This window comes from Oryx dammah, unplaced genomic scaffold (genome assembly GCF_014754425.2).
Source record: "Oryx dammah isolate SB20612 unplaced genomic scaffold, SCBI_Odam_1.1 HiC_scaffold_2, whole genome shotgun sequence".
Classification (NCBI taxonomy): domain Eukaryota; kingdom Metazoa; phylum Chordata; class Mammalia; order Artiodactyla; family Bovidae; genus Oryx; species Oryx dammah.
The window spans coordinates 185,252,475-185,272,987 of NW_024070186.1; the positions used below are offsets into that span (position 1 = coordinate 185,252,475).

General features: G+C 40.0%; 1 protein-coding gene across 1 annotated transcript in view; it reads left to right on the plus strand.

Annotated features, from left to right (window-relative positions):
- The window catches only part of LOC120878061 (S-adenosyl-L-methionine-dependent tRNA 4-demethylwyosine synthase TYW1), a 142,020-nt gene that overhangs the window by 22,697 nt on the left and 98,810 nt on the right, over nucleotides 1-20,513 (plus strand). The window contains exons 9-10 of the mRNA XM_040260637.1: nucleotides 4,642-4,694; nucleotides 16,631-16,749. Coding sequence (XP_040116571.1) covers nucleotides 4,642-4,694; nucleotides 16,631-16,749 — 172 coding nt within the window. The remainder of the gene's footprint in view (nucleotides 1-4,641; nucleotides 4,695-16,630; nucleotides 16,750-20,513) is intronic.

Consider the following 20,513-nt stretch of genomic DNA (forward strand, 5'->3'; position numbering starts at 1 on the left):
CTGTTTGTTTTCTACTTGTCTCGTGGATTCTTTGATTTCCTTTCTCTTGTTGAACTATCTTCTTTTAGATTTTTTTTTTTAATGATCCTCTTTTATATCCTTTGTTAGCTTATTAACTGTAGCTTTGTTTTGTTCCTTAGTGGTTTCTTGAGGTTTTGTACTATCCGGTATCACAGTATATCATCACACGGTGTTATACCACTTTATGTAAAGTAGAAGAACCTTCAACACTTCTGTTCCCCCCCCCTGCAAACCTCTATGCAGTCATTTTTGTACATTTTACTTCTACATATGTTTTAGTACATTGTAGTACATTGTTATTCTTTTGATTCAAACAGCCAATTACCTATTACAGATTTAAGTAATTAGGAAGAAATCTTATATGTTGACTCATGTAGTTGCCACTCTTGGTACTTTGCATTCCTCTGTGTAGATCCATATTCTGTCTGATGGCCTTTTCTTTCTGCCTGGAGGACTCCTTTTAGCATTTCTTGTAGTGTGGGCTTGCCGGTGATGGATTATTTCACCTTTTGTATATCAGAAAAAGGCTTTCTTTTGCCTTCATTTTTGAAGGATTTTTTTGTTATTTAATTTTTGAAGGATATTTATTGATGTGTCTAGAACTGTGAAAGTTTCACAGTCATGTCCAATTCTTTGTGACTCCATGCACTGCAGCCTGCTGGGCTTCTCAGAGTGTCCTTGGGATTTCCCAGGCAAGAACACTGGGGTGGTTGCCATGGCCTCCTCCAGGGGATCTTTCCAACCCTAAAAATTGTAGGTTGGCAGCTTTCTTCTTTTTTGCGGTTGACGGGTGTTGTTCCACTGTCTAGTGGCTCACATTGCTTCTCATGAGGCCTCTGTAGTCATCTTTTGCTTGTTCCTTTCAAATGTAACGTTTTTTACCCCCCTGGCTAATTTTAAGATTTTCTTCTGACTACTGATTTTGAGTGATTTTAATTATGCCTCAATGTAGCTTTCTTCATGTTTCTTTACTTGAGATTTGGTGAGGTTCTCACTTCTGTGGATATGTAGTTTTAATTGAATTTGGACAAATTTTGGCCATTGTTTCTTCAAGTATTTTTCCGCTGCCCTGTCCCTTTGCTCTTCCCTGGGGACTCCAATAAATAGGCCTCTTGAATTTGACCCACAGCTCACAGATGTGCTTTTCATATTCTAAAATTATTTTGTCTGTCCTGCTTTACATTATTGGATTGTTTCTATTGCTGTCTTCAAGTTTAGCTCAGTAATCTTTTCTTCTCTAATGTTGAATCTCCCATTACTTCTGTCCAGCATGTGTTCCAACTTAGAGGTAGGTTTCATCTCTAGAAGGTCAGTTTAGGTCTTTTTGTATCTTCCATGTCTCCACTTCACTTTTGGAGCCTGTGGAATACAATTTTACCCTTTTCAGTGTCCTTATCTGCTAACATCTGTGTCGTGTCTGGGTCCGTTTTTGTTACTGGAGTATTTTCCTCATTACTGGTCATGTTATCCTAGTTTTTTTGCATGCTTGGTAATCTTTGGATGTTATTGTTGTTCACTTGCTAAGTCGTTTTTAACTCGGTGACCCCATGGACTACAATCTGCTAGGCCTCTCTGTCCCTCACTATCTCCTGGAGTTCCCCCAAGTTCATGTCCATTGAATCAGTGATGCCATCCAACCATCACATTCACTGCTGCCCTCTTCTTCTTTTGCCTTCAGTCTTTCCCAGCATCAGGGTCTTTTCTAATGAGTCTGGTATCTGATTGGATATCAGGCCTAATTTTACCTTTTGGAGTGCTGGATATTTTTGTATTCCTGAAAACATTTTTGAGATTTATTCTGGGCAAAGATAAATTACTTGGAAACAGCTTGAGCCTTTTAATCTTGCTTTTATGATTTGTTGGATGAGACCAGAGCTAATTTTTTTCCCCACCACTGAGGCAGAACCCTTCTGTGTACTCTGTGCAATGCCTTGGGAATCTTGAAGTTATCTGTCTGCCTGGTAGGAACAGGCACAGTTCCCAGCCAGCTGTGAGTACCAGGCATACCTTTAATCTTTTCAGATGGTTCTTTCCCATTGTTGGGTAGCTTTTCTCTCACATATGCACTAAGCAGTATAGGAATCCTCTGTAGAGTTCAGTCTGTATAGCCCTTGTCTCTGCTGAACTCGATCCTGCAAACTTTAGCCACAGGGGTTCTCTAGACTCTACTTCTGTGTTCTCAGCTCAGAGAGAATGCTGAGCTCTCCTTAGGTTCTCTCTCCCTGCTGCATAGCCTGGAAACTTCCAAGGCAATAAGCTTGGGTAATGGTAAGGCTCCAACCTTGTTTGTTTCCATCTCTGTTGGATCATCGTCCTTTGTTGCCAGATGTTTCATGTCTTGAAAACTGTCGTTTCATATATTTTGTCCAGTTTTGGTATTTCAAGTGGGGATTAAGCCCTCTGTTACTCCATCTTGGGAAGAAGAAAAATCCTGCACTTGGATTCTTAGCAACTGCATAGAGTGAATTGTGGTCAACTAAGGTCATTCGGAGAAGGAAATGGCACCCCACTCCAGTCGTCTTGCCTGGAAAATCCCATGGACGGGGGAGCCTGGAAGGCTGCCATCTGTGGGGTCACACAGAGTCGGACACGACTGACGCGACTTAGCAGCAGCAGCAAGGTTGTTCCATCCTGTGCTGTACAGTCTTTACCTATCTAAATGCAGATTTTTGTAGAACCCTGTGTATCTTGGGAGTTCAGTTCAGTTGCTCAGTCGTGTCTTACTCTTTGCAACCCCGTGAACTGCAGCACGCCAGGCCTCGCTGTCCATCACCAACTCCCGGAGTCCACCTAAACCCATGTCCATTGAGTCAGTGATGCCATCCAACCATCTCATCCTCTGTCGTCCCCTTCTCCTCCTGCCCCCAATCTCTCCCAGCATCAGAGTCTTTTCCAATGAGTCAGCTCTTTGCATCAGGTGGCCAAAGTATTGGAGTTTCACCTTTAGCATCAGTCCTTCCAAAGAACACCCAGGACTGATCTCCTTTAGGATGGACTGGTTGGATCTCCTTGCAGTCTCTCAAGAGTCTCAAGAGTCTTCTCCAACACCACAGTTTAAAAGCATCAATTCTTCGGTGCTCAGCTTTCTTCATAGTCCAACTCTCACATCCATACATGACCACTGGAAAAACCATAGCCTTGACTAGATGGACCTTTGTTGACAAAGTAATGCTTTTGAATATGCTAACTAGGTTGGTCATAACTTTCCTTCCAAGGAGTAAGCATCTGTTAATTTCATGGCTGCAGTCACTATCTGCAATGATTTTGGAGCCCAGAAAAATAAAGTCAGCTATTGTTTCCATTGTTTCCCCATCTATTTGCCATGGAGTGATGGGACCAGATGCCATGATCTTAGTTTTCTGAATGTTGAGCTTTAAGCCAACTTTTTTACTAGAAAGATGTAAAAAACTAGTAGAGTGTGATTTCTATGATAGTGCTGTGAGCAACATATAATGTAGGAGTCCAAAAAAGCTAGAATTTTCTCCGGGAATCTATAAAATGCTTATTCTATATCCGAGATTAGCTATTCATTTGGACTTGGTTCCATCTTCAAGTAGATAAGCAGTTCTGTATTTATATGCAAGATGTTTACACAAATGTGGAAGAGGATAAAAGACAAAGCCTCATAATATTGCCACTAGAGACTTGTAATCCAAATTGACTTTGTTCTATTAATCATCACACTGTGAACATGGGTGTTTAACCAGCCACTGATCTACTTATGCCATCATCCGGGCTGTATTTCTCCATTTACCTCATTTGTCTGCAAGTCAAGGGTCTTTTTGTGCAAGCGACTCATGGTAATTATGGTTTATTACTTGAAGCCTCATGAGAAACTTTATTAAATAGTTTCTGAAATCAGTATGTTCTACTTGTTTGCTCCATCAGTGTGTTAAAATAAGGAAATGTGATTGCTTTGGCATAGTTTTTCCATGCTTTTCAAGTCTCATGTGGCTCAAAAAATTTAAAAGCCTGGTTGTGGAGGGTGCTGAGAATTCATGTCAGGTTCCTAGAATTTTATTTTCCCACTTTTGAGGACCATATTTCTTTCTTTTAATCTCCTCCTGCCCATCTGATTCTTTATTTATTTTTGAAGATTATTGATGACAGTTCCCCAGTCGCTTTTTGTACAGAAATGTTTGGTTACTTGCTTTTGCTGTTTGTTGCAGTCTGTGGTTCTTTTTTATCTCTATAAATGTTCCTTAGGTCCTTGTAAAGCACGTGCATCTTGTCGTCGTTGAGTGCAGTCTCTCTCTGTGCCCTTGATCAAGTTTATTTTGTTGCTTCAGATCTTAGGGCTCCACTGAGTTTTGATCTATGAGATCTGTTAGATACTGAGAGATCTTAAAATCACTTCCTGTGATTTTGGATTGGCTTATTGTTTCTTGATGTATTTTGAGGCTGTGTTATTAGATGCATACATATTTTAAATTGTTGTACCATCCTGGTCAATTAAACCTTAGTGCCCTTGGGATTGTTGTCTGTTATTATTTAAATGAAGAAAAATGATTTTGCTACAGTTTTATAATCACTTTTATAATATATACATATATATAAAATCACTTTTTGATATAGGGCTTTGAATAATTTCAAGTTTGTGCTCCCTGTTTTTTCATTCAGGTTATCAGTTGATTGGGAGCCACTCTGGGGTGAAGCTTTGCAGATGGACAAAGGTATTTGTTTTTGTTCAAATATTATTTCTGTTTTAGGCAACTTTTCTATGACTGTTATATGCAATGCATTTTACCATTTTAAAGGGTTAATTTACATTTAATAAAGTGTAATGATTTTGAATGAATTAGTTACATGAGTTTAGCATATGTTGATGGATGTAAAAAATTCTTATCAAACACCTGAATTAAGCTGTAGACTATTTCCCTCACCCCTACAGGTTTACATATGACTGTCTGTGGGCAGTAGCCTTGCCCTGACAGCCACGCAACAGTTCTCTTTGGTCTCACTGTAGTTTAGTTTTGCCTGTTGTAGAATTTCACATGAATAAGATCATATAATGTGCATGAATAAGATCATATAATGTGTAGCTTTTTGCTAATGGCTTCTTAAACTCAACATCAGGTTTCTCAGATTCATCCACATATAATGTGTATCAGTTGATTCCTTTTTGTTGCTGAATTCTATGCAGTAGTATAGGCATGGTACTCAGGGAAGCCTCCGTGGCTCAGTGGTAGAGAATCTGCCTGCAGGCAGGAGATGCAGGAAGAGGTGAGTTCGATCCCTGGGTTGGGAAGATCCTCTGGCGTAGGGAATGGCAGCCCACTTCAGTATTCTTGCAGGGAAAAATCCCAGGGGCTGAGGAACCTGGACATGACTGAGCAACTATACACACACATTCAGTATTATGAACATACCACAGTTTTAAATCTATTGATAGTTGTTTGGGTTGTTCTCAGCTTTTAGCTATTTAGGATAAAATGACTGTGAATGTGTGTGTACAGTGCTTTTTTTGGGATGAACATATGTTTGATTTCATCTGGGTGTGTACCTAGGAGTGGAATTGCTAAGTCATAGGGCAGGTACAGTCCATGGGGTTGCAAAGAGTCAGACACTACTGAGCTACTTCCCTTTCACTTTTCACTTTCATGCACTGGAGAAGGCAATGGCAACCCACTCCAGTGTTCTTGCCTGGAGAATCCCAGGGATGGGGGAGCCTGGGGCTGCCGTCTGTGGGTCGCACAGAGTCAGACATGACTGAAGCAACTTAGCAGCAGCAGCAGCAGGGCAGGTATATATTTAACTTTATAAGAAACTCCCAGTCTGTTTGCAGTGTGGTTGTACTATTTTATATTTGCATCAGCAATTTAAGAAAGTCGCTATATTCTCTCACCATCATGTGGGGTTATAAATCTTTTTCTGATTGTGAAGTGGTACCATTTTGGTTTTAGTTTACATTTTGCAGGTAACTACTGATGACGAGGAGCACCTTTTCATGTGCATATTGGCCTTTCATAGTTATGCCGCTTCTGTTCAGATATTTTACCCAAACTGAATTGTTTGACTTTGTATTATTGATTTGTAGGAGTTCTTTATATATTGTGGATATGAGAGTTTTGCCTGATGTACACTCTTGTTATTTTCTTTTAGTCTGTGGCTTCCTCTTTCATTTCCCTAATGGTGTCCTTTGAAGTTTTTAATGTGAAGAAAATCTAATTTATCCTTTTTTCTCTTTTGGTTAGTACTTTTCATATGTTAAGAAGTCTTTGTCAACTTGAAGGTCACAAAGATAGTTTATGTTTTCTTCTGGAAGCTTCATATATAGTTTTAACCTTTATGTTTAGGTCTTGAATTAATTTATATGAATGGTATGAGGTAAGGATCAAGATTGTTCCTTTCCACCACCTGTCACCTACATGGATATTCTGATGTTTTAGCACTATTTGTTAAGAAGGATTTTCCTTTCACCATTGAATTACTTTTAGGCCTTTGTAGAAAGGTCAGTCAGCTGTATATAGGAAGGCCTGTTTCTGGACTACTCTTATTCTGTTGCATTGATGTGTTTGTCCTTAAACCAATACCACAATTGGCTTGATTACTGTGGTTTTGTAATAAGTTTTAAATCATGCAGTATAAGTTCTCTGTCTTGGTCTTTAATTTTCAAAATTGTTTCTTCTCTTCTGGGTCTTTTGTATTTCCATATACATTTTAGGATCAATCTATGAATTTCTATTGTATGTATTTATTTATGTATCTATTCTGTTTTCTTACGTTCTGTATTTGTCTGTTTGTCATCTCTGTACCTCAGGGCCAATTACATAATTTCTTACTTTCTGTATTTTTAAAAAAATATTTTATTATTATTGTTTTTTATTTTTGGCTGTGCTGGGTCTTTGTTGCCATGCATGGGCATTCTCTAGTTGCAGCGAGAGGGGCTACTTCCTCTGTAGTTGTGGTGGACGGGCTTCTCATCGCGTGGCTCCTCTTGTTGTGGAGCACGGGCTTTTGAGCACACTGCTTCAGTAGTTGTGGCATACGGGCTTAGTTGCCCTGGGCCATGTGGGATCTTCCTGGACTAGGGATTAGATCCATTTCCCCTGCACTGGCAGGTGGATTCTCAACCACTGGACCACCAGGGAAGTCCTTATTTTCTGTATTCTTGATGCTCTGGCAGGCTCATAGAGACTGCCCCTCCCAGGGCTAATTCCTGAAGATTAACAACAGCTTGCCTTGAACATACCTTTCATCTGTGATTCTAAATCTGTAGCCTTCAGCTTCCTCCTTGTCTGACTCTCTCACACACCAAGCCAATATCTTCCCTGCCCTAAATCATGCCAGGGCCTGATACAGAAAGCTAGAGATAGCCCTGTAGTCCAGAGCCCACTGGAATAATTCGTATCAGCCAGTCCGGCATCATTTACCCTGCTCTGCTTTCCTCTCCTAAGGAGACTCCAGTAAGGGCTGTGGCCCAGGCTTTCCCCTCCCTTCTTTCTGCCTCCTGAACAAACCCTGTGTGGTATGATGTGCACCTTTTTCTCGGAATATGTAAGTAATATCTTCCTTCAATAGCATTGGCCTGTGTTGGCACACAGTCACCCTTGTGAATTAAATTCCCATGGATACAAATAAAATAGCATTAAAATTATTGTATTTTCTAATGAAAAGGCAGTGATGTACAATATTATATTAGTTTCAGGCATATGACATAGTTGACATTTGCATACATTATGAAAGGCTCACCACAATAAGTCTAGTAACCATCTGTCCCCGTACAAAGTTGTTACACTATTGTTGATGATATTCCTTCTGTTGTATATTATATCCCTGTGATTTGTTTATTATAAAACTGGAGGTTTGAACCTCTTAATTCCTTCACCCATTTTGTCCACCCTCTCTCCCCTCCCTTCTCTCCCTTCTGACCATGATCAGTTCTCTGTATCTGAGTCTGTTTTCATTTCATTTGTTTGTTTTGTTTTATAGATTGCACATACGAGGTAAGGTCATGTGGTGTTTGTTTCTCTGACTTATCATAGTAGCCTCAAGGTCCGTCCATGTTGCTGCAGATGTCAAGATTTCATTCTTTATCCGGCTGAGTGATATTACTCTGTGTGTGTGTCTGTACATCTATCTATCTATATCATAGTTTCTTTATCCATTCCTCCATCAATAGACACTAAGTTTACATTTGCATCTTGGCTGTCATAAATAGTGCTGCACTGAACGTTGGAGTACATGTATCTTTTCTGGTTATTGTTCTTGTTTTCTTTGGGTAAATATTCAGTAGTGAAATTGCTGGGTCATATAGAAGTTCTATTTTTGATTTTTTGAGGAACCTCCATAACTGTTTTCCATAGTGGCTGCCCCCATTTACAGTCACACCAGCCATGTGTGAGGGTTCCCTTTCCTCTACATCCTCACCAGCACTTATTATTTGTTGCCTTTTTGATGATAGTGATTCTGAAAGGTGTTAAGTGGTGTCTCATTGTGGTTTTGATTTACATTTTCTTGAAAATTAGTGATATTGAGCATCTTTTCATGTGTCTGTTGGCTGCCTGCATTTCCTCTCTGGAAAAATGTCTATTCAGGTCGCCTGCCCATTCTTTAATTGGGTTGTTTGATTTTGCTGCTATTAAGCTGTGTTTATTTTTATATATTTTGGATGTCAACCCCTTATTGGATATATTGTTTGGAAATATCTTGTCGCATTTAGTAGGCTGCTTTTTTGGTTGTTGAGAGTTTCCTTCACTGTATAAAAGCTTTTTGGTTCCATATAGTCCCATTTATTTATTTTTGCTTTTGTTTCCCTTGCCTTAGGAGACATAGCCAAAAAATATTGCTAAAACTGATGTTGAAGAGCGTGCTGCGTAAGTTTTCCTCTAGGAGTTTTATAGTTTCAGGCCTTACGTTTAAGTCTTTGATCCATTTTGAGTTTATTTTTGTATATGGTGTGAGGAAATAGTTCATTTCGATTCTTTTGCATGTAGCTGTCCAGTATTCCCAACATCATTTACTGAAGAGGCTGTCTTTTCCCTATTGTGTATTCTTGCCTCCTTTGTCACAGATTCGTTGATCATACAAGTGTAGATTTATTTCTGAGTTCTTGTTTCTGTTCCTTTGATCTATGTGGGTGGATTGGAAACAGAAATGGTAGTAAGATTAGTTAAAGGAAGTGAGATGGGCCTCTGGTGACACTTTCAGAGTAAGATTTAAAGATGACAGGCAGTCCTCAAATAAGTAAGTTCAATTTCAAATAATTTTTGCGAGATAGATTTCTCATCACTGTGCTGTAAAAATTAGCAATACATAAAATGACCACAATAACTTCTTAAACAGCTTTGATTTGTGAGAATCCTGTATTTCATGTCTTAATATTTCATATGTTAACTTAATATTTGGTTTCAAGTCTACCGAAAGCATCTCAAATCTCTTCTGTATTGTTTTTATAGGTGACACCTACACATATAACATGAGATGCATGTATTGTGTTGGGATGCATGTATTGTGTTAGTGACTTAAACACTAGAAGCAGCATTATTCTCTGTGGTGTGGGTTTTCAAAATGGTGAAATTTCTTACAAAAGCTTCACACCAAAGAAAGTCTTTCTGTCCTCATTTTCCATAGTAGCTACATTCCTGGAAAACTCAGTGTACGGTAGAGTGTTCAGAAAATACTTTATCTGTAAAATGAAGTTGGAATCTAAGCGTGTATGATTATAATCAGGTTTTTCACAAGTATGGAGGTGTAGTGAGTCATTTGAAAGGAAGTGGCTAATAAGACCCTTTGTGTGGGTGGGAGGGTGGGGTAGGTGGGGAGGGCTATCTTAAACATTACAGGAGGTGTGAAAATCTTGCCCTCCCCTCACTTATTGCCAGTAGTGCCTCCCAACCATTTTGATAACAACAGTATTTCAGGGAATTTCCAGAATACCCCCAGATAGTGTGGACCCCAGTGAGAACCTCTGCCCCACTCCATTTTCATTGCCATCCTTGAAGGTCAGGTTGTCCTCCTGAACATTGCAGCTAGGTTTTTTTTTCCCCTCTACTTCTGACCTCTAGTGAATCCCCTCCCCTACCTGCTCAATTTATCCAACATTAACCAGGTTAATCTCTGAAGTTCAGTTCTCATTTAGCCATTCTGTTCTCTGAAGCCTTATGGTAGCTCTTCATTACTTCTCACTCAACATATCAATTGGGACGTGTAATAGGCATCTTAAACTTAATGTGTCAGAAACAGAATTCCTGATTTCCTCTCCTAAATCTGTTCTCTGCAGTCTTCACTCCAGTGATTTATGACAACACTGTCCTTTTGAGTTCCTCAGGCCAGAACCCTGGGAATCATTTCTATTCTTCCGTTGTTTTTCTGTTTGTTTGCTTTTGTACCCTCCTACATCTGTTCCGTGAGCACATCTTTTCAAACTATATCCAGAGTATAACTCCTTTTCAGAGTTTATACGGCTATGCCTGGATCCAAGTCACTGTCGCATGTTCCTTTTATTATTGTAAGTGACCTCCTAACTGCTGCTCCTGATTCCACTCAGTCATCTCCACTGCTGTTCCCTGTGCAGCAGTTGGATGCCTCAGATCATGTAACTCACAACTCCCAGGGGTTCTAATCTCTCTCAGAACCAAACCCTGAGTCCTTACAGAGGCCTCCAAGGATCCGATCTGTGCTTCATCTCACCTTACTAGCCTTCTTGCTGTTCCCTGAAAACACTGAACTCAGACTCCTCCCTGGCTTTCTGGTCTCTTGTCTGCTCACTGAGCTCTCTGCTCAGTGAGCCTCTATCAGAGAGGCTCTCCCTTGACCACCTTTTTAAAATAACAGCCTTCCCCTGGTCCCCTGACACTGCTTGCAATTTCTCCATAGCACTTTCTCCATAGCACTGTTATCAATGAACAAATTAGGTCTTGCTTATTAACTGTCTCCTCTTTCCCTTCTCATCTCCTCCCAACCTAAGAGTCTTCATTTTTCTTTCCAGAACCGAAAACAGAGCCTAGCATGTAGTAATTACTTAGTAAACATTTGTCAGATGACAGAATTATGTAAAACCCCGAACCCGAGGAAGACCCTCTCTAGTATAGTTCTGATCTACTTGTTCAGCTTTGTTTTCTGTTTTAACCTTCATGCATCCTGTGCTGCCTCTCTTCTCCCCTCTGATCTCCACCTGGCTGAATCCTCCCCATCTGTCCCAGTCAGGAAAACAGAAACCACCCTGGGTATTTTCACAAGAACAGATTTAATAAAGTAAATTAACTGAATGCTTACAAAGCCATTGAAAGGCCTGGGGTAATGAAGGTCAGAGAGAACTGCTCCTTGCTTGGAGAAAGTCGAGAAGTGCTGGGCTCGCAGGACGCTGCTGGAAGTGACCTGAAACGCTGGCAACATTAAAGCAAATGTGTCCCAGGAGCTCACTTGAAGCTGCTTCGGACTCAGTGTTTGTTGTACGCCCTTGTGTCTGCCAGCTGCTGCCAGTGAAGAATAACGATTTTTGCTTTCTCGTCATCTAAGTCTTGGCATAAGTGCTTCTCACTGGTGGAGTCTAAGTCAGAACCCCTCAGACAGGGGAATCTGAGAAATATGGTATTGGGGCTTCTTAGTCCCTACTTATAAGGGGAGGCACAGGACTCAGTATTAATAGCACTGTCTACCTCTTTAGATGCTCAGCATCTGTACACACCCTTCTACCTGTATTCACATTTTCAAACCATAATAAAAACAAAACATTTGCTTCTCCCTAAACTGTTGTAATTATTACTTATGCAAGGGAGGATGTATTCATTCTCTCCCTTCACTCTTTTTTGAGATCCTCTGCCTAGGGATGACATTATAAGGTTGACCACCACTGACCTGCCTTATATAAAATAGTTGGAGGGGAGGAAAGATAATTATGTATATCCAAGCAAGGAAGACAGTATGTGTATTTGTAACTGCTCATATTTGTACTTGGTCACCTGGTCATGGTTGGTATTCCTTGGATACATGAGTTTGATCCCTGGGTTGGGAAGAACCCCTGGAGGAGGAAATGGCAACCTGTTCCAATATTCTTGCCTGAAAAATCCCACAGACAGAGGAGCTTGGTGGGCTGCAATCCATGGCATCACAAAGAGTGAGACACGTCTGAGAACACACACACAAAGAGATGTCTTGGAGGTCCCCTGGGTTCCTGAGAAAATTTTTGCTTCTGTGACATGAGGAGCTCAAAGGAACCAGGGGCTAGTATTAACTGTCAAGAACTGTGGAGGGTCTCCTCTTTCAGCCTCCTTATAAGCCAACATATTCACCTGGTAGAGTTTCATAGATGCTGGTGGAGGACCCAGGACTCCCAGGTCAAAGACAAAGGAACAACAGGCAGATTGAGATTCATGACCAGGTGGGGAGACAGATTCCTGATGCTTCCTGCTCCTCTGTCCTCCCTAAGTCCTCCTCCTGTTTGTGCTTTTTTTTTTTAACAGTTTGCTGAACCAGTTTAGAATTTATTTTGCTCTGTAGTATGAAATAAATCTCTAAATCAGGGGTTAGCAAACCTTTTCTTAAAGGGCCAGATGGTGACTTTTTAAGGTTTGTGGGTCCTATGATCTTGTTGCAGCTTTTCAACTATGCCATTGTAGCCCCAAAGCAACCATAGATATAAGTAAACAAATGTGGGTGACAGTATTCCAACAAAACCTTACGTACGGAGACAGGCAGTAGCCTGACTTTGGCCCATGGGCTGCAGTATATTGAACACTGCATTGAACTCTTCATCCCCTGTCAAAAATGGAAGACTGAAATTTTACCTAGACTCTGTGTTTACTAAGCCTTAATCTAGCAACAGAAGCCCTCTCGGTTAGGTTTGTTCTTCCCTTGTATGCAATAAGAGTCCCTCTAACAGATTCCAGTGAGCCCAGAACCACTCACAGAGGGGATCAAATGGGAGCCCCCTCCAATTATAAGCAGCTGGGACAAATGCTCTTCTTCCCTGTTGGACCATGAATTCCCCCCTCCTGGTAAGAGATATCAGATGGTCAAGTAAAAATGGAGAGAGAGACCCTCTCCTTACCACCTTACTCCTGCAGTAATTGACCTGTCCTGTGACATGTTCTCTGTGCCTGCTGGGCCCAAGATTCCTTTCTTTCACTGAGAGATAGCATGGTGGTTCGGTGGCAGTCCCCTCCACAAGAAGTGGCCTGTCTATGGAAGCCAAGCCTCTTTATTCTTGTCCTGAGACTCCCCTCTCCCATTCAGAGTTACTGGGGCTACCCAGGCCCCTTGGCCAGAGCAACTCTGCCAGATAAGCCACCTGTATGGGAACCCTGCTGGCCTGAGATTCCCCTCTTCCATGTGAAACCTCTTTCACCCCCTCTGATGGTACCAGCCGAGATCAGTGGGAGCCCAAGCAAAATTACATTGCAAAGCCTCTGAAAATTAAACTGCCATTGGAGCCACAGCATACAAAATAGTCCAGGACCTGCAAGCTCAACCTAAACTAAGTGCCTGCTGCTAAAATGAAAGAGTGAAATAGAATTTAGAGCCTCCTAACACAGTAGACAAAATGTCTAGGATGCAGTGAAAAAAATCACCTGTCATTCCAAGAACCATGAAAATCACAACTTGAGCAAAAAAAGATAATGAACTGACACCAGCACCAGATGAATCAGATGGTGGAGTCATCTGACAAGGATTTTAAAGCAGCTGTCATAAAAATGCTTCAGCAATCACTTACAAAGTCTCTTGAAACAAATGAAAAAATAAAAAATCTCAGCAGAGAAATGCAAGTTATAAAAGGAACCAAGAGGGAATTATACAATTGAAAAAATACAGTAGCAGAGATAAAAACTCACTGAATGGGTGCAGTAATAGAGTGGAGATGACAGAGGTAGAGCCAGGGACCTTACCAATTAACAGAATGATCTGTGACCAGGGCAAGTCAGTAGAATTTACCCAACCTGAATAGCAGAGAGAATAAACTCCAAATAGGATAGAACCAAGGAAATCCAAACGAAGATACCTTACAATTAATGCTCTGAAAGCTAAAGAAGAAAAAGATCTTGAAAGATGCTATATTTGACATCAGATCTCTCGTTTGAAATCATGGAGGCCAGAGAGAAGTGGCTCATGTTGTTCAAGCGTTGAAAGAAAATACCTGTCAATCATGATTTCTGTGTCTGGCAAAACTATCCTCCAAAATGAAGATTAACTAAACACATTATCAGATTAAAAGAAAAAAACAACTAAGTCTGTTTCTAGCAAATCTGCTTTAAAGATCAGTTAAAGAAGCTATTCAAACCTAATGAAGTGATGAAAGAAAGATCTTAAAGCATGAGAAAGCAAAGCAGAATGATAAAAAGAGCAGAAATATGAGTACATACAGTAGATGATCATTTTCCTCATAATTTTTATAATCATATTTGAGGATTGAAGCAGAATAGTAAAAAACATTTTATTTATTTGTATTCGGCTGCACTGGGTCTTAGTTGCGGCAAGTGGGCTCTGTAGTCTTCGTTGCAGCATGCAGAACTTTTAGTTGAGGCATGCAAGCTCTTAGTTGCAGCATGTGGGATCTAGTTCCCTGACCAGGGATCGAACCTGGGCCCCCTGCACTGGGAGCTTGGAGTCTTAGCCACTGGGCCACCAGGGAAGTCCTGAAACAAAAATTTTAACACCATGTGATACTCAGGACAATGATATATAATTTAAAAGAGAAAATTAAAGAGATCTGAATGGAAGTGATGTTTCCACATTTCACTTGAAGCTGGTAAAAATTTTTTTACTAGTAGACTTGGTGGGTCATGTCTGTATATTTTCATACTCAGAACAACCACTACAAACACTATCTCAGTGAAAGTCACTCAGTTGTGTCCGACTCTCGCCACCCCATGGACTGTAGCCCGCCAGGCTCCTCTGTCCATGGGATTCTCTAGGCAAGAATACAGTGGGTTGCCATTTCCTTCCCCAGGGGATGTTCCCAACCCAGGAATCAAACCCGAGTCTCCAGCATTGCAGGCAGATTGTTTACCGACTGTGCTTTGAGGGAAGGGCTATGAGGAAAGCCCACAAACACTATACATAGAGATAAAATCAAAAGTCAAGATGGAATCCTGAAAATGTTTAAGTAATCTGCAGGAAATCAAAAGAATAACAGGAATGAGAATCAGAGGGAATAAGCAGGAAACAATAAAATGGTAGGCTATTTTAGTGCATAAGTAATTACTTCAAATGTAAATATTCTAAATATATCAATCAAATGATAAAGATTGGCAGAGTGGCTCTTGCTTACTTGCCATTTCCTCCAACTAGCCCCTCCATGGGTAGGGAGGGGCTCTGCCGTCTTAGTCATGGTACATTCAACACACAGTGTGCTTGAAGTACATTAACTGATTGGTAAATAATGAATGAAGCACGCAGGTCTTCAACTTTGTTTCTCCATTGCCATAGTGTTTAGTGGTAGTTACTCTGTAACTTTTGCATATGGTGGACATTTTAGTTTTCAGGGCTACTTTGGAAGATGTGAACATTTTGTTTGCGTACTTGAATATTTTCTTGGGAACTTGGAAGAGCATTTGTAGAAACAGTTATCCTGAGCAGCATTTTCCCTTCACTCCTTTTTTTTTTTTTTTTAAGTGAAAGGATTAAGTGAAACGGACAGGGGGACATCTTTTATTAGGACAAAAGATAAGACTTTTTGGTCAACTGACATAGTAACAAGCTGGTAGATTTTATGTGGGCAGCACTGTAATATCATTACACTGATATATAATGTACACTGATCCATATGTGTAAAGGCTTGCCAGCTGTGTTTCCTTGTTCGTTGTTCCTATTGTTAATTCCATAGTATTTCAGTCACTTAGCTCAAAATCTGTTATCTTGGACAGCTTCCTGTTTGTCCCTCTAATTGGGACCATACCTCTTCAGTTCACTTTGCCTTTCCTCCACCAATGTTAGAGCAAAGTCACCAGGTCCTTTCTTGCATAACCTCCTTATAGGTTTCACTTTTTCTTGAATCAAATCCATCTAACACAGAGCTCCTGGAAGGATCTTTCTAATGGTTACCGCAAGAAGCTCCATGGTATCTTGTGATCCCAACCCTGAGTTGATCTGCAGTATTTCTTCAAGTTACCATTCTTATGGTGGTTTTATATTGTATTCTTTTCTGGAATAGTCTATTTCTTGTATACATGCTGCTTGTCCCCTCAACAGTCTCAACTCCCCTCTATGTTCAAATTCTACCATTGGGTTGACATAGAATGTGCTCCAGGTTTCATTCCCTTATTCACCCTCCTTATTCAATATGGAGATAACTCTTTCAGGTGAATGCTACTTCCCCCTTTTCTGGGAGCCTTATTTCTCCTTTGGCATTATATATTATTGTATTAATATTTGAGGCAGGTGAATGGATTTGAAAATGAAAGTATCCATGTTCCTCCCTGTGGAGCTTTCAAAATTAATGAATCATAGGTTTATCTCATTAGGGTTTAGAAAACCCAGAGCATTATCAAAACCCAAACACCATCAAAACAATCTAATGCTATAATGTTAGTTTTCTGTCTCATGCAGTTACTGGTAAGGGGTCTTTATACTCCTGAAACACTTAGTTTCTTCTTTAAAACGATGCCGTGGTATTTTGTTTCCTTGCTTTGAGGATCTTATTCAAATGATCGTTTGTTTTTTATGTTCACAGTCCATGCTCCGAGGGAGAGGAGGTTGCTATAAACATACATTCTATGGCATTGAAAGCCATCGTTGCATGGAAACTACCCCGAGCTTGGCATGTGCAAATAAATGTGTCTTCTGTTGGCGGTAAGTAAAAATGAATGGGCATGGTGATCAAATATGTAACGTTGTGCTGAGGCTGAAAAATCCTAGGAGTTTATTATGCTCTCTGTTAACCTGTTCTTTCCTATTTTGATAGTGGTGTCCTTAGCTATTCAGTGGTATAGATTGGTTTAGATTGAAAAATCTCTGCTTTCTCTAACTCACTATATCTGTTTATGTAGCTAATTCAGTTGATTGTATTTTAGGTTCTCATTATTTCATCCTTTTTTTAAAAAAAGTTTCGTTGAATCATAAAAGTAATCTAGACTTACATAGAAAAATTTAAAAACCATTAAAAATTATAAAGAAAAGCAACAACTCAAGCATCCAGGGAAAACACTTTTAATGCTTTGTAGTATTACCTTTCTGTTTTTTTTCTCCCAAAGTCTTTCATTTTTAAAAATACAGCTGAGAGTATTTTCTACTTTCTGTTTTATATCCTGCTTTTATTTTTTAAATATAAGACTTTTTCTCTGTCATTAGAATTTTATATACATAAGCTTTTTATTGTGAAACAATTTTAGTTTACAGAAGATTTCCAAAGAAAATTTCCAGCTTCTTTTAATGTTCAGACCTTATGTAATCATGGAACAACTATCAAAATCAAGAAATTAACATTGCTGCAGTATTATTAGTCAAATTGGAAACTGACTTTCATTGGTTTTCCCACTAGATTCAATTCAGGATCCTACATCAAATTTAGGTTTTAGGTGTCATGTCTCTTTCAGTTCAGGTCAGTTCAGTTCAGTCGCTCAGTCGTGTCCGACTCTTTGAGACACCATGAATCGCAGCACGCCAGGCCTCCCTGTCCATCACCATCTCCTGGAGTTCACTCAGACTCACGGCCATCGAGTCAGTGATGCCATTCAGCCATCTCATCCTCTGTCATCCCCTTCTCCTCCTGCCCACAATCCCTCCCAGCATCAAAGTCTTTTCCAGTGAGTCAACTCTTCGCATGAGGTGGCCAAAGTATTGGAGTTTCAGCTTTAGCATCATTCCTTTCAAAGAAATCCCAGAGCTGATCTCCTTCAGAATGGACTGGTTGGATCTCCTTATAGTCCAAGGGACTCTCAAGAGTCTTCTGCAACACCACAGTTCAAAAGCATCAATTCTTCAGTGCTCAGCTTTCTTCACAGTCCAACTCTCACATCCATACATGACCACTGGAAAAACCATAGCCTTGACTAGACGGACCTTTGTTGGCAAAGTAATGTCTCTGCTTTTGAATATGCTAACTAGGTTGGTCATAACTTTTCTTCCAAGGAGTAAGCATCTTTTAATTTCATGGTTGCAGTCACCATCTGCAGTGATTTTGGAGCCCCCAAAAATAAAGTCAGCCACTGTTTCTACTGTTTCCCCATCTATTTCCCATGAAGTGATGGGACCGGATGCCATGATCTTTGTTTTCTGAATGTTGAGCTTTAAGCCAACTTTTTCACTCTCCTCTTTCACTTTCATCAAGAGGCTTTTTAGTTCCTCTTCACTTTCTGCCATAAGGGTGGTGTCATCTGCATATCTGAGGTTATTGATATTTCTCCCAGCAATCTTGATTCCAGCTTGTGCTTCTTCCAGCCTAGCGTTTCTCATGATGTACTCTGCATAGAAGTTAAATAAGCAGGGTGACAATATACAGCCTTGACGTACTCCTTTTCCTATTTGGAACCAGTCTGTTGTTCCATGTCCAGTTCTAACTGTTGCTTCTTGACCTGCCTACAGATTTCTCAAGAGGCAGGTTAGGTGGTCTGGTATTCCCATCTCTCTCAGGATTTTCCACAGTTTATTGTGATCCACACAGTCAAAGGCTTTGGCATAGTCAATAAAGCAGAAATAGATGTTTTTCTGGCACTCTCTTGCTTTTTCCATGATCCAGCCGATGTTGGCAATTTGATCTCTGGTTCCTCTGCCTTTTCTAAAACCAGCTTGAACATTAGAAAGTTCACGGTTCACGTATTCCTGAAGCCTTGCTTGGAGAATTTTGAGCATGACTTTACTAGCATGTGAGATGAGTGCAATTGTGCAGTAGTTTGAGCATTCTTTGGCATTGCCTTTCTTTGGAATTGGAATGAAAACTGACCTTTTCCAGTCCTGTGGCCACTGCTGAGTTTTCCAAATTTGCTGGCATATTGAGTGTAGCACTTTGACAGCATCACCTTTCAGGATTTGAAATAGCTCAACTGGAATTCCATCACCTCCACTAGCTTTGTTCGTAGTGATGCTTTCTAAGGCCCACTTGACTTCCCATTCCAGGATATCTGGCTCTAGATGAGTGATCACACCATTGTGATTATCTGGGTTGTGGAGATCTTTTTTGTACAGTTCTTCTGTGTATTCTTGCCACCTCTTCTTAATATCTTCTTCTTCTGTTAGGTTCATACCAATTCTGTCCTTTATCGAGCCCATCTTTGCATGAAATGTTCCCTTGGTATCTCTAATTTTCTTGAAGAGATCTCTAGTCTTTCCCATTCTGTTCTTTTCCTCTATTTCTTTGCATTGATCGCTGAAGAAGGCTTTCTTATCTCTTCTTGCTATTCTCTGGAACTCTGCATTCAGATGCTTATATCTTTCCTTTTCTCCTTTGCTTTTTGCTTCTCTTCTTTTCACAGCTATTTGTAAGGCCTCTCCAGACAGCCATTTTGCTTTTTTGTCTTTCTTTTCCATGGGGATGGTCTTGATCCCTGTCTCCTGTACAATGTCACGAACCTCACTCCATAGTTCATCAGGCACTCTATCTGTCAGATCTAGTCCCTTAGATCTATTTCTCACTTCCACTGTATAATCATAAGGGATTTGATTTAGGTCATACCTGAATGGTCTAGTGGTTTTCCCTACTTTCTTCAATTTAAGTCTGAATTTGGTAATAAGGAGTTCATGATCTGAGCCACAGTCAGCTCCTGGTCTTGTTTTTGTTGACTATATAGAGTTTCTCCATCTTTGGCTGCAAAGAATATAATCAATCTGATTTCGGTGTTGACCATCTGGTGATGTCCATGTGTAGAGTCTTCTCTTTTAGTTATCTCCAATTCTTTAGTCTTTCCTTGTCTATCATGACCTTTACACTTTTGAAGAGTATTAGTTAGGTATATTTGGATTTTGGGTCAAAACCCTACAGAAGTGATGTAACCTCTCAGCATATCATATTAGGGAGTACTTCTAACTTTTTTTATGGATATGTTTTGAACAAAAATAGAGTGAATAGTATAATGAATCTCTGTGTATATTTGTTAACACATTTCCAGTCATGCTCCATTTATCTACCCTAGTTCTCACTATTTCAATGCAAATCTCAGCCATAATTGTTTTATCTTATACCTACTTTGATTGACAGATAATATTTTTAAAAAAGGCCTAAAAAAAAGAATCTAGTATCATCATCCCATCATAAGTTCTTTTACATGGTTTCCCTTTTCTAGTTATCTAGGGATATAGTAAAAAAACAAAAACAAAAACTGAAAAATGTCTTTTCAGACATTCTGTTAAATCATTGCTTCTCAACTGGGGCAAAATTTCTATTTTTCATCCCGAGGGGAAACTTAGGGCATTTGACTATGTCTGGAGACATTTTCAATTGTTCTAACGGAGGGAGGTGCTACTGGCGTCTAGTGGGTAGGGACCAGGGATGCTCTTACACACCCTATAACACATAGGACAGCCCTTCACAGCAAAGAGTTATTGAGTTCAAAATGTTAGTTGTGCTGAGGTTGAAAAGTCCTGTGTGCAATGGTCTAGGGATGTGTAGCATAAGAGTTTCA